Source organism: Gordionus sp. m RMFG-2023, chromosome 3 (genome assembly GCF_954871325.1).
Source record: "Gordionus sp. m RMFG-2023 chromosome 3, tfGorSpeb1-WG-v2, whole genome shotgun sequence".
Lineage (NCBI taxonomy): Eukaryota > Metazoa > Nematomorpha > Gordioida > Chordodea > Parachordodidae > Gordionus > Gordionus sp. m RMFG-2023.
In genome coordinates this window covers 26,941,017-26,954,708 of record NC_088777.1, presented here as the reverse complement: position 1 = coordinate 26,954,708, position 13,692 = coordinate 26,941,017, and the positions used below count along the sequence as shown (strand labels likewise).

The following is a 13,692-nucleotide window of genomic DNA, read 5'->3' as shown; positions in this document are numbered from 1 at the left end:
GATAATGTAAACTAAAAATAAAATCTTTTTTTTGCCGTTAGGTATAAAATAAAATAAAATTTTAAATCGATATATCTAACATCCCATCTAATGATATCCCTTGGCTAGGTTTATATCAAAATAAAAAAAATGGCATCACTAGCTTGATGCTTTACCTAGTCAGAGTTTAAGGATGTTGTTAAATGATTAAAAAATTAAGAATTGCAGTGGGTCTTCACCTAAGATGGGATATTATTACACTGCACATCATTCGAGATGTTTCATACTAGCTGATAGCAAAGATATTAATTGCCTTTCTACGCCCCCCCCCTTTAAATCAATGACGATATTAACCTAAAAATTTTACTCCTTTCCTCCTACCACCAAATCAAAATTATCAAATAAAAGAAATTCAATCAAAACTAACCCCCCCCCCTCCATTCTTACTTAATGACGATAACGTTTTAATTATATACCTCCTCCATTTTCAATTACAATCTTGTGTCACCCCACCCCCCCTCCACCTTGTAGTAGAAGTCCTTGATAGTAACTTATTTATGAATGTCATTATAAATATGAATCAATACAATATAGAATATGTGAATAAAGTGCTAAAGTTAGATTCTTAATTTAAATATTCATAGACCTATTTATACACTAGATGTTATCAGATCTATTTAATAATATGATCTTATATATTGGGATCTTAACTATATGCATGTTTTACATGTTTATTTTAGAACCACTATGATTTGCTTTAAAAAAAATTGAGATTTAACAATAGTTTCTAAATTTTGACATTATTATGCAAACTTTATAGGTTTAGTATAATTAATGTTTTTTAAAAATGACTAAGTCATTAGCCAGATTTCTCTAATAGATGTCCAAACCTTTGTGGCATCTATGCCCAAAATTTTCAGGCTTGTAATATTTTTCTGGATATAATATTGAGTTTATAAATTATTTTATTTTATTATACCAATCATATTTACAAAATGACAATTTCGAACACAAATAAGGGAAAATAAAAAATAATTAAGAGCGAATATAATAATGTTAAAAAATATTATAGCTATATAAACCAGCATATTTATTTAAAAAGAAAATATCTCCCTAATCATCAGGATAGATCGAATTAATAAAACAAATATAATTAGTCTTCAGAATGGCTATCGCGATCCCCTGCCTTAGTGTGGTTAAAAAGTCGAGTTCACCCGACTCCGACTCAGAGTCTGAAGTCGTTAGTCGTGAACTTGAGTCGTGAACTCAAGTCGTGAACTCAAGTCGACTCGAGTCGTGAACTCAAGTCGACTCGAGTCGTGAACTCAAGTCGTGAACTCAAGTCGTGAACTCAAGTCAACTCGAGTCGAGAACATGAGTTTTCAACTTGAGTCGTGAATTTAAGTCAACTAGAGGACGAGTATTTAGAATTAGTGTTATTGTATTATTGTGTTTGTGTATATTTTTGTTTGTTACAATTAATTAATGATTTTCAAGCCCAAATTTTAAGCAAAATTTGCTTTGATAAGAATTTTAAATCTTCTTTTTTGTAAAATAAAAGCTAATTTAATTTAAATAACTTTTGACTCAAAGCATTCATTCTTGGTCTTGAGATGATGATGATTTGATGAGTATGACTTGGTCTGGGGGGTGGTTAAAGAGGGGGGGGGTAAAAATAAGTTTTTTTGATATGGGTATCAAATAAAAGCTAATTTAAATATCTTTTGACTCTAAGCATTCATTCTTGGTCTTGATGGGCATGACTTGGTCTGGGGAGTGGACGAAGATGGGAGGGGGGGGGTAAAAAATAAGTTTTTTTGATATGGGTATCAAATAAAAGCTAATTTAGATATCTTTTGACTCTAAGCATTCATTCTTGGTCTTGATGAGTATGACTTGGTCTGGGGGGTGAGTGAAGGGGGGAGGGGTAAAAAAATAAATATTTTTTGACTCTAAGCATTCATTCTTGGTCTTGACGGTATGAATTGGTCTGGGGGGTGGGTGAAGAGGGGGGTAAAAAAATAAGTTTTTTTGATATGGGTATCAAATAAAAGCTAATTTAAATATCTTTTGACTCTAAGCATTTATTCTTGGTCTTGATGGGTATGACTTGGTCTGGGGGGTGGATGAAGATGGGGGGGGGTAAAAAAATAAGTTTTTTTGATAGGGGTATCAAATAAAAGCTAATTTAAATATCTTTTGACTCTAAGCATTCATACTTGGTCTTGATGGTATGAATTGGTCTGGGGGGTGGGTGAAGAGGGGGGGATAAAAAAATTAGTTTTTTTGATATGGGTATCAAATAAAAGCTAATTTAAATATATTTTGACTCTAAGCATTTATTCTTAGTCTTGATGGGTATGACTTGGTCAGGGGGGGGGGGGTAAAAAATAGGTTTTTTTGATATGGGTATCAAATAAAAGTTAATTAAAATATATTTTTTTATTGTATTAATGATAATCACTTTAAGCGGGTGGGTCTATGTCTTGGGGGTTAAGGAATATTTTTATAAACATAAAAATCGATATGGGTATCAAATAAAAGCTAATTTAAATTTCTTTTGACTGAAAGTATTCATTCTTGGTCTTGATGGGTATGAGGTCTGGAAGGTGGATGAAGAGGGGGGAGGGGTAAAAAATAAGTTTTTTTGATATGGGTATCAAATAAAAGGTAATTAGAATATCTTTTTATTATAATAATAATAATCACTTAAAGGGGGCGGGTATAGGTTTTGAGGGGTCAGGAATATTTTTATCAACATAAAATATCGATATGGGTATCAAATAAAAACTAATTTAAATTTCTTTTGGCTGAAAGCATTTATTCTTGGTCTTGATGGGTATGACTTGGTCTGGAAAATGAATGAAAGGGGGGAGGGGGGGGGGGTGTTAAAAAAATAATTTATTTGATATTGTTATCAAATAAAAGGTAATTAAAATATTTCTTTATTGTAATATAATAATAATCACTTTAAGCGGGCTCGTCTAGGTCTTGGGGGGTCAGGAATATTTTTATCAACTTAAAAATGGGACTATTAAATAGAAGCTAATTAAAATATTTTTCTACTAAAATATTAGTATTCACTCTTGGTCTCTTAATGGGTTGGATTAGGTCCGGAGTAGAGAGGGTTAAAAAATAATAGTTTGATATTAAAAAATCAAATATAATATAAATGAAACCTCTTAAGACTATAATATTAAATAACAGTAAATGGTCGGGTCTAGGGCTTAGGACGTCAGAATTTTTCTAAAATTTCTATAATATATAAATTAAATGTTAGACGAAGTCATACAAATCAAGACCAAGAATGAATGTTTTCAGTCAAAAGATATTTAAATTAGCTTTTATTTGATATCCATATCGATTTTTATGTTTTTAAAAATATTCCTGACCCCCAAAACTTAGAATCACCCGCTTAAAGTGATTATTATTATAATAAAAACATATTTTAATTACCTTTTATTTGATACCCATATCAAAAAAACTTATTTTTTACCCCCCCCCTTCTTCATCTACCCCCCAGACCAAGTCATACTCATCAAGACCAAGAATGAACGCTTAGAGTCAAAAATATAATTAATGCATTTTTTGTCACGTGTTTAGAGGGTTATGAGCGGGTAAGCCTCCCACCCACAACTATAGTTGGGTAATGACTAAATGTCCGCTCAATCTATAAGCGCCTGCCGGAGAAAGTCCGTTAACATTAAGGCGTTATAATTTATATTTGTTTCTTTCAATCTGAGCCGCTATATTTCAAAGAAAAAATCCCAAGGTCAAAGTGATAGCTTTAGGCTAAAAACTAGGTTTAGCCGATTTTTATAGCCTGCTAAAAATTGACTTAAGCTGCTATATAATTATTACCCTACAACCCACCGCTAACTTTGAAAAATCCTGGATACTCCTATTGTGGGCTAGGATAAGTCTGTATAAATTTTTTGAATGAGTTGACAGTAAACCTATTTCATTTTTTTAGCGGGTAAATTTTAAGATTGATTTGTTTTTTTTTAAAATAAATTTTTCCATACCTTGACATTTCAAATATTTTCTTAACAATTTTAAATAAAATTCTTAAAAATCATTTTTTAACCCCTTTCCAGAAAGATCATGTACCAAAAAATAAATTATTTTTAAAAAATTTACCAAAAATAAAAAGGGGGAAATTTACAAAATTGTGGTAGAGGAGGGAATTTTTTTAAAAAAAAATTATTTTTAAAAATTTTTATAATATAAATGCCGATGCATTAAGTTATTTTTTTTTATTATATTAATATTTTATTATAAAAAAATATAATTAATAAAAAGTTTAAAATGTGAGTTATTTATTTTAGTAATTGTAAAAAAAATATACAAAAAATTAGTGGTGCCAGCTAGGCGCAAAATCAAACTAATAAATAACAATAAGAAATATAATATTTTAAAAAAAATAAGCTTAAGAATAGAATAATAACAAAATGGGAGAGAGAGACGGAGGAAGGAGGGATTTAGAGATATAATATATAAAATATTTTATTTATATATATTGTATCTTATTTATTGTATTATGTTAAAAAGTTATTTTATGTTTACAAAATAAATAAATATTGTGTAATACAAAGAATTATTTTAAAGAAAATATAATCGTTTCTCGTTTTAGAATCATAAAGATTTCAAAACCCCTATTTTTTTTAAATAAAATTCTGTATCAGTATATTGAATTCGAACTTTAATATCATCATTTTCTTTTGTATAAAATTGAGTAAAATTTAACAAAAAATAAAATTAATTATACCTAAAACGAATTATTCACTATTCAATTTTTATTTCATAAGATTCGTATTTTATGAATAAAAAAATTATTTGATTCGAATCGAATAAAGAAAATATATTATCTGTGGAATATTTTTTTTTATCTATTTATTATTCGATCGAATTATTTGAAATAATTTATAAATATTAGAAATTATTGGTAATTAAATATTCCAAATTATTTGTTAATATTTCAAATTATTCAGAAATATTTGACATGATTCTTAAGTATTTAAAAGTTCCTTGAAAAGTTTTTACTTTTATTTTCAACATCTATAAATCACTTATTAAATTTTAATATCTTTTTTGAATATATTTTTGAAGAATTTAATTTTTGGCATCGAATATTCGATGAATCAAATCCAATAATGTTATCATTATTCGAACGGATACGAATAAGGAATTATTTAATTCGTACTAATACGAATAATATAATTATTCGATTCAAAACACGAATTATGTAAATATTTGATTTGATTCGTATTTTTATAGGAGATTCAAAGAATTTTTTATGTAAAAAATTTTAAATAAGAATATTAAATTTAAAAACTTTTTTTATTGAGGAAATATTAATTAAGCAGAAGAAATAATTTGTGTCCTAAATAAGTCTTCTTAAAAATTAAAAAATATTAGATAACTTTTTAGCTAAGTTCTATATCTCTTAAATTATTGAGGAATAATTTTGATCAAATAAATTTATGCTCGAATTTAAGCTCTTCACGAAAATTAGAAAGTATTAATAATAAATTTTTAGCTGTTTTATATTAGCATTGTTGAACGGCCCAATTAAGATTATAACCAAAATTATATTTTGTAAGCCTGTAGATTTTACACATATATGGCAGGGTTTTTACCTCTATTTGCCAAATCTCCAATCTTGCATAATATTAATTTGGCTAAAATCTTAATCAGGCCGTCCAAAACATCACTATTTTATATATCTCTTATATTATTCAAGAATTTGTTGATTAGACCATAATTACTTCTTATATTATTAATGTTTGAATCTTTGAATTATAGAAAAGTATTTTAAATAAAAAATATTATAAAAAAATAATACAATAGCAACAACCAAAAATGATTTATATTTTAATTTCTATACCTAAAAAATAAATTCTCATCATGTACATAAAAAAATTTATAAACAAAAAATAAAATATTATTTGAAAAAAAAACATGATCTAACTTTGTCTGTTTATAAAATAAATAAAAAATATAAAAAATGTATCAGACAGGATTTTGCAAAAAAAATAATTATATAAAATAGTTAAAATTAAATTTTATCCATGGCCTTTATTTCATTTTTTCTGGAATTATTTAGAAGGGTAAATAAATGAGAAAGCAGTTTATTTTAGCTCGCTATAACACCTGGTTCTTGAGATATAGGGGCTCAAATCTGTAAAATTTTTAAAATGCTTATATCTCAAAAACTAATTATATATCATATTGTAAGTAAAAATATTCTCTAAAGGGCTATCAAAAAATAATAAAAATTGTAAATTGAGTCTAGCATTCGGTTTACCTATAATGCTTTAGTTGTATTTTTAAGCAAAAAAGGGAGTTTGTTTTCAATGATATAATAAAATATATACTTATTAAATAATGTGAACAGGATTTCCATTAGTGTTAAACGGCTCTTTTTGAGCCGATTTTTAAAAAAAGCTAAATCAATATTTTAACCAGAAAACAATTGTCTAAGCATCGAGTTTTCGATAATAGATGTCTAAACCTTTGTGCCATCTATCCGGATCTGGACCTTGGGTCTGAACGCCGGGTCTGTGCTCGGGGTTCGTGCTCAGAGCTGGTTTTGTGGATATTTTAGACCCAAACACCGGATCTGGGCTCTACACAACCAACCAATTAACAACACTACTTATGCAGGCAAAAATAATTTTATATGTAAATAGGAAAATATCAAGTGCAGAAAAGGCTAATTTTATGTAATATTAAAGAACTTTTCATTCACTTTAGAGAGACTCATAACGATATACAGTTAGGTCTGAGTAGATTTGCTTTCTTACGAACTAAAAACTGTGTTTTAGCAGGTGGTCCAGGTACACATTACATTAAAATTTTAAGCTTATTTTAATAGGTGGAAAATTAAAACAGCTAACAAACAGTATTGGTCATTATAATTATCCTGTGTAAAAACAGAACAAATAAATTAATTAATAATAACTAATTTGAAATATTCGTCCTCTAGTCGACTCAATTATATATTTCGTATTCATGGTCAAGTTGAAAGTCTAATGTAAATAAATGTAAAAAATAGATCACAAATATCTTAATTAAAAAAATTTGAAATATTCGTCCTCTAGTCGACTCACGTTTATATCATATAAGTATAACTATTCGTCCTCTAGTCGACTCAAGTATATATTTTGTATTCATAACTCAAATTGGAAGTCTAAAGTAAATAAATGTAAAAAACAGAACAAATATCTTAATAAATAAAAACTAATTTGAAATATTCGCCCTCTAGTCGACTCAAGTTCATAGAAAACTATTTGTCCTCTAGTCGACTCAAGTATATAATTCCTATTTGCAAGTCAAGTTGGAAGTCTAAAATAAAAAAAAGTAATAAACAACAAATATCTTAATTAATAATAACTAATTTGAAATATTCGTCCTCTAGTCGAATCAAGTTTATAGAACTATTCATCCTCTAGTTGACTAAAGTATATAATTCCTATTTAAATCTCAAGTTGGAAGTCTAAAATAAAAAAATGTAAAAACAGAACAAATCTTATTATTAATAATTAATTTGAAATATTCGTCCTCTAGTCGACGACTCAAGTTTATAAAAATATTTGTCCTCTAGTTGACTCAAGTATATAGACTGAGTTCACGACTTGAGTCGACTTGTTCACGACTTGAGTTCACGACTTGAGTCGACTTGTTCACGACTTGAGTTCACGACTCGAGTTCATAACTCAAGTCAGTTTGGGTCGATTTTTTCGACCCAAAACTTAGACTCAGTTTTCGACTAATTCGACTCGACTCAGTCGAAGTAAAAGCATTCACAAGGTTACCCAGAATTTTTCCTGATTTGGCGGCTGACGTCTTTAATTTTTTTTAGTCAAATCCCCATATGTCGTTAAACTGGAGCAAATGATTGGCATGAATATGTAATTAGAATAATCAGTGCTGTATTTCGTTATCTTAAAATTTTGCGATATATTCAGAGCGTCTTTGTTAAAATTAGAAGGAGAGTTCATGACGAGACAAGAAAAATCCCATATTAAAAACTTTCCTTCTTATCATGAAATTCGTGTGATTCCATCAGGACGCCTACCATCGAGAAAGAGATCAGAAGGTTCCAGTGAGGTAGGAAAACCAGTTGACCTAAGTATAGGAGATATGATTTGATCGCACCTCAAATATTTGCCGACCGGGATTACGATTGCAATGCAAAGAATGCAGCGTCATATTGTCATCATCTGTATGACATATGCTGCATCTTGGTAATGAGAGTGAATGTTGAGCCTGTTACATAGAGAATAGCGAAGCTCAGGTTATCCAATTCAAGTTTAGATTACTAGATGGAATGACATCTAAAAATTCATATCGCCGATCCTTTATCATAAGTTCAAAGTGAAAGACTCGAAATAAGGTAATCGACAGAGTTTTTCATAAGTGGTAGATCACAATTAGTGTTGTTGAACGACTTGATTTAAACCGATTTTTAAAAACGGCGAACTAAATATTTTAGCCAGAAAAAAATTGTCTAAGCCTCGAGATTTCGTTATAGATGTTCAAACCTTGGCCACCTATGAGCAATATCTTAAGACTTGCATGATATTTTTCCTAATAAAATATTGAGTTAGCCGTTTTTAAAAATCGGCTCAAAATGAACCGTTTAACAACACTAATCCCAATCCTTCTGTTTCACAGATTTCGGAAATATGATTGTAGTTGTGACGGATTTTGACTACTCCGTCCTAGCGATATTAAAAAATGGATCGAGAACTAACAGATGTTGGTCAATTAATCTACGTGCATGTAGGTGGCTAGCAATTAACGCACAAATTTAAATCAACAGTGGGGATCTTATACAAGATCGCCATGTATGGAAGGAAGTGTGGCTTGATACCAAGCTGTGTCGGTGAACTATGTTTAAGTAGTTACTAAAAAAGACTTTTATCCTGGTTTCGAATCTCACTAGATGCACCCTCTCTAAAAATATTAATCGGAATGTAAGGAGTAAAGGATTTTAGAAAAAAAAATTATAATTTAGGAAAAAGGCCTTGTAAGCCGAGACAGGAAAGCATGTATTTAAAATTTTTAAAAATATCGTCCATATTGCTAAAAAAAAGAGATTTTACTGACTCCTTACGAATGGGAGAGCCCAAATGAGATAAATTTTTCAAGGAGGCATGCTTAAAATAAATCAAAAACATTAAATGGAATCGTATTGATTGATATTAGGTTTTGGTTTGGTTAATTACAAGTCCAAGGCTGTCAGTGAAGGATTTATGTCCAGGTTATTTATTTTATTATCGATTAGATTCACTTTAAATTTTAAATCATCCTGTTTTTTGTTGCAGGGGTGAATTATGATATCATGGGGTTCATGATTAATATTAGAAGGTGCTAGTTTAATATTCCAGTGCAAAATTTACCATTCACAACAGGAATTTAGAAAGGTGTAGCTGAATAAAAGAAAAACTGACCATACATCCTTAGAATAGGAGTTTTTAACAACCTATCAATATAGAGGGAACAGAGCCAGAAAGTGGGCAACTTTGTCCATTCACACTATGGGCCCTTAAACGGCCATTCCCAAGTATCAAAATAGAGTTTCAGCACTGAGAACAGAAACTCCCTATCCAAAATAATATGTGGATACTATTGCATATAACAATCTGATAAAATTCAAACCGAACCATTTATCACTAGGTATAATAATATATCGAAAATGCGTAAAATAATTGTATTCATAAGTTAGATACCCTTTAGGCCAATATTGATACATTTAAAATGTATCTTTTAACTACTCTGTTAATTAGATAATTTTTTATAAAGATAGTATGGCTATCGACTGCTACTTAAAAGGCATAGCACGATAAAGCCCTGCGAAGTCTGGCTCGGGTCTAAAAATTAAAAATCGGGACAAGCTTGAAAAATATTTTACAAAAATCACATAAATTATATAGAAAATTATTTGTTTTATCAAGTATAATATAACAATTTTTATGTCAGAGATTTTAATTTCATAAAAATAGGTTCAATTTATATTTTTAATTAAAAATTTCAGGCCGGACTCGGGTCTAAAATAAAATTAAAAATTCGGGCCTGACCAAAAATAAAAATTCCCGAGTTGAAAAAAAATGAATTTACAGTGCTTCAAGCGGAATAATTCAATTACTACCAAAGCATCAGTGGCTAAAATATATATAAAAGCTTAAGATATCATTTTCAAACTTTCATTTTACTTTGGTGACTGGTTTGCATACAAAACGTTTGCATTCAAAAGTATAATTATCATAATATTTATTATCCAATATAACCTGTTCTTGGTCAGTGAGGTCGTCGGCTAATTTGCTTTTAAGTTTCATTAGATTTATCTTAGTGGAAAGGGTGATATTCGCCGAACCAGTATAACTGATTAGGAATTGCCACCAGACACCTATTCATAATTAATATACATTTTATATAATAATACAATAAAAGTAATATATTCAAACTCATTTTTTTGGATTGGCAGGGACCACCCTAAAATTGTCAAGATAAGGAGGTAGTAACTAGTGTTGTTAAAAGTTACTTTTGACAGATAACTAGTTATAAGTTACATTTTAAAATATATTTAAAAAAATTAATAAGTTACCATTATATTTAAAAGTAACTAGAAATACATTTTAAATATGGAAATAAATGAACTGAAAAAAAGATACCATAATATAACATATTTTTTATAATAATTGGGACTAAATAAATATTCGACATAAATTATTTTCAAAATTTGTAGTTTAAAAGATATGCTTTCGTTTCTCAAAAAATAAGCACCTCTTAGACTAACAAACGCTCTACATTATACTACATGCTCCGGTTTAAAAACAAAAAAACCAAAACGTGTATGTTACATGTTAAAATTAAACATTACATTACGTGAAGGAAGGATATTAATTAGTAATCATGATGAAATTAGAAGTGGTAATGAGGGAAGGATATTAATTAGTAATCATGATGAAATTAGAAGTGGTAACTTGCGAGGGTTATAATAAGTTTTTGATCACAATAATTTATATTCAATGTATATGAAAAAGCAAATATGTTATATCAAGTTAATCAAAAATAAAAAGTTAATCGAAAAGTAAAAAATATAAACAAACTTAAATATTATAATCGTATAGATTTAGTTGTAAATTTTCCAGCTAATTTTGATTGTCAGTATATTTAAAATATGGTTAAAAAAAAATAAGGAAATTATACAAGAATCTCGAAGAAAATAAGATATATACTGTTATATGTAAAATTTTACCAAAAATACAATGATAATTTCAAATCGGATCTATTTTTTAAATATCCGATCTCGATGAATATTAAAAAAAACTGTATCTTTTGTCAAGAAAATAAAAATGAAAAAGATACAAGATTCTTTTCAGAATAAAGAATCTTAGATACAGATACTAGTATCTTATTAAAAATGTCAAAAAGATACTGAGTACAAGATACATGTATCTTAGATACAAGTATTCGCGGTACTGCCCAACTCTGGTTATAAACAATAAAATGAAAACTATGACACAATTTAAGTGTGAAATGAGCCAAACTTTTCGAAACACTAATTTTATATAACAAACAATTAGTTAGTGATTAATTAGGAAATTCTATTGCCTTAAAATGTTTGAGTTAAAGGTGAAAAAATATTACTGATAAAAAAATTGCCAAAATTAGCATCATACCTTATAAGGGAGGATAAAGAAGTTCAAAATATGTGGGTTGTGTTAATATTTAGTGACTTATTAATTCTTCAATAGTTTTATCAAACACAAAAAAGTAACCGAGTTATAATTCAAATATAAACATCACCCTTATAGCTGAAGTCAACCAAAGATATAAAAACAAGATAACTCTTATTATATTAGAATATTAAATTATCATTTATAAAATTTTACCTACAAAATGGATTCAAAAAATTGAAAAGAAAAGAGCGAATAAAATGATATTTTTATTTTATTTTTCATGAATTTTTTTTATAAAATATATTATTTTAAGAAATTATTTTTTTTATTTAGTTACCTTGAACCCTCGATTTACAATTTATTATCTATACAAAACTGTTTTGACATTAGATTAGGTTCAGAACCATTCTGGTGTTTACGTGTATTACTATTTTATTTAAAATAATCAAGTTGATTAAATTATTAATATATAGATATTAATCTCAACTTAAATCAATTTTTCTTATATATAATATTCCATATGAAGTTGTTATTACCGTATTTAGCCCTATAATCCTCATATATTCAATAATGATAATTGTATGCTATTTGACTGAACCCATCATATTACTTACAACCTTACTAGATTCCGAAACTTTGTCATTAAATACAATATAGTCTAGATTATGTACAATCAACTAATTATATCGTTTTCCCCCGATATGATTTTATCTGATAATAAAAATCTTAAGAAATAGCTAAAATAGGAGTCTGTTAGTTTTGATAGAATCTGTAGGGATTAACTTGGGTTTGATTTGGTAGAATTAGGTTAGATTAGACCGAATAGACTATGTTGGTAGTAATTTAAACACAGGTTAATAGATAGTGATTATATTGAAGTAAATTCGAATTTTGCAGTAAAAATAACATTTCGAAGCGATAATTTTTTTATAGCGAATTCGCAAAATAAATATTATATGAGAATAAAAAAATACCAAAGTGGTGAAATAATGTAACATAAAAAAATCTCGTGTTAAATAAAAATCAATTAACAATATAAAATAATAAAAAAAAACAATTTTAGTGTAATATTATAAATTTGCGAACTATATTACAACAGAATCAATCTTTCCTCATCCAAATTTTATTTAAAAAATAAGGAGAAAAAAATAGGCAATGGGCTTTAACATTCTCTTCCTTTAAAAAGAAAGCCCAAAAAAGGCTAAGAATAAAAAAAACCAAAATCTTAAAAAAAATTGTTTGATTTGTCATTATAAATTTAATAATAACGAGAATTGACAAATGTAATATTTAGGCTCATGAAACTTTTTATAATTTCAACCCCTTAAAATGTAATATTGTCTAGAAATAAAATAAAACCGCTTTTCCTAAAAAATCATGAATTAAAAAGGGTTCAATTTAGCCCTAATAAATAGATCTTCTGACCCAGGGCATGGCTAAAATTGTCCTGGGAAACTATCTGTAAATCTCGATTTCCAAATAAGGTATATATTAGTTTTCCCCATTAAACCAATAATAGTTAGAGTTAGACCTGTGCGTAGCCAATACGCCGCCACCGGTGATTTTGACTACGCCGACGTCACCGCCAAAAAGTGTCGGTGCTCAACACGCTGCCGCCGATGTAAAAATCCTGCGGAATGGTATTTTGTATATAGTTAAAAGTTATATTTGGAGTTTCAATGATTTGATCTTTCATAATTTTTGTAGGAAATTTTAATTAATACTTTATATTTTTTGCTATAATAACATATATAAGAATAGCAGGACTAAAACATTTATAATGGATGTAGCATTATAAATCCTGTAACGAAATAATACAGTATATCCTTGCAAGCAATTCTTTTGCATGGAAATATTTTGGATCCTTAATATTAAAAACTGACACAAATAATAAGAGAACCATGGTTGCGGCAGATAGTCTTTTGTAATATATGCTTGCAAATAACACTTGATAAAGATGATGAGGATAAAAATAATTATTCATTTTCAGAGTAAATTTTTGATCATTTTTAAAATATTTGTG

General features: G+C 28.1%; 1 protein-coding gene across 4 annotated transcripts in view; it reads right to left on the bottom strand.

Moving 5' to 3' along the window:
* The window catches only part of LOC135925874 (uncharacterized), a 131,273-nt gene that overhangs the window by 26,011 nt on the left and 91,570 nt on the right, over positions 1–13,692 (bottom strand). For all 4 annotated transcript variants that reach the window (XM_065461429.1, XM_065461426.1, XM_065461427.1 and 1 more), the window contains one exon: positions 10,275–10,393. In XM_065461429.1, coding sequence (XP_065317501.1) covers positions 10,275–10,393 — 119 coding nt within the window. The remainder of the gene's footprint in view (positions 1–10,274; positions 10,394–13,692) is intronic.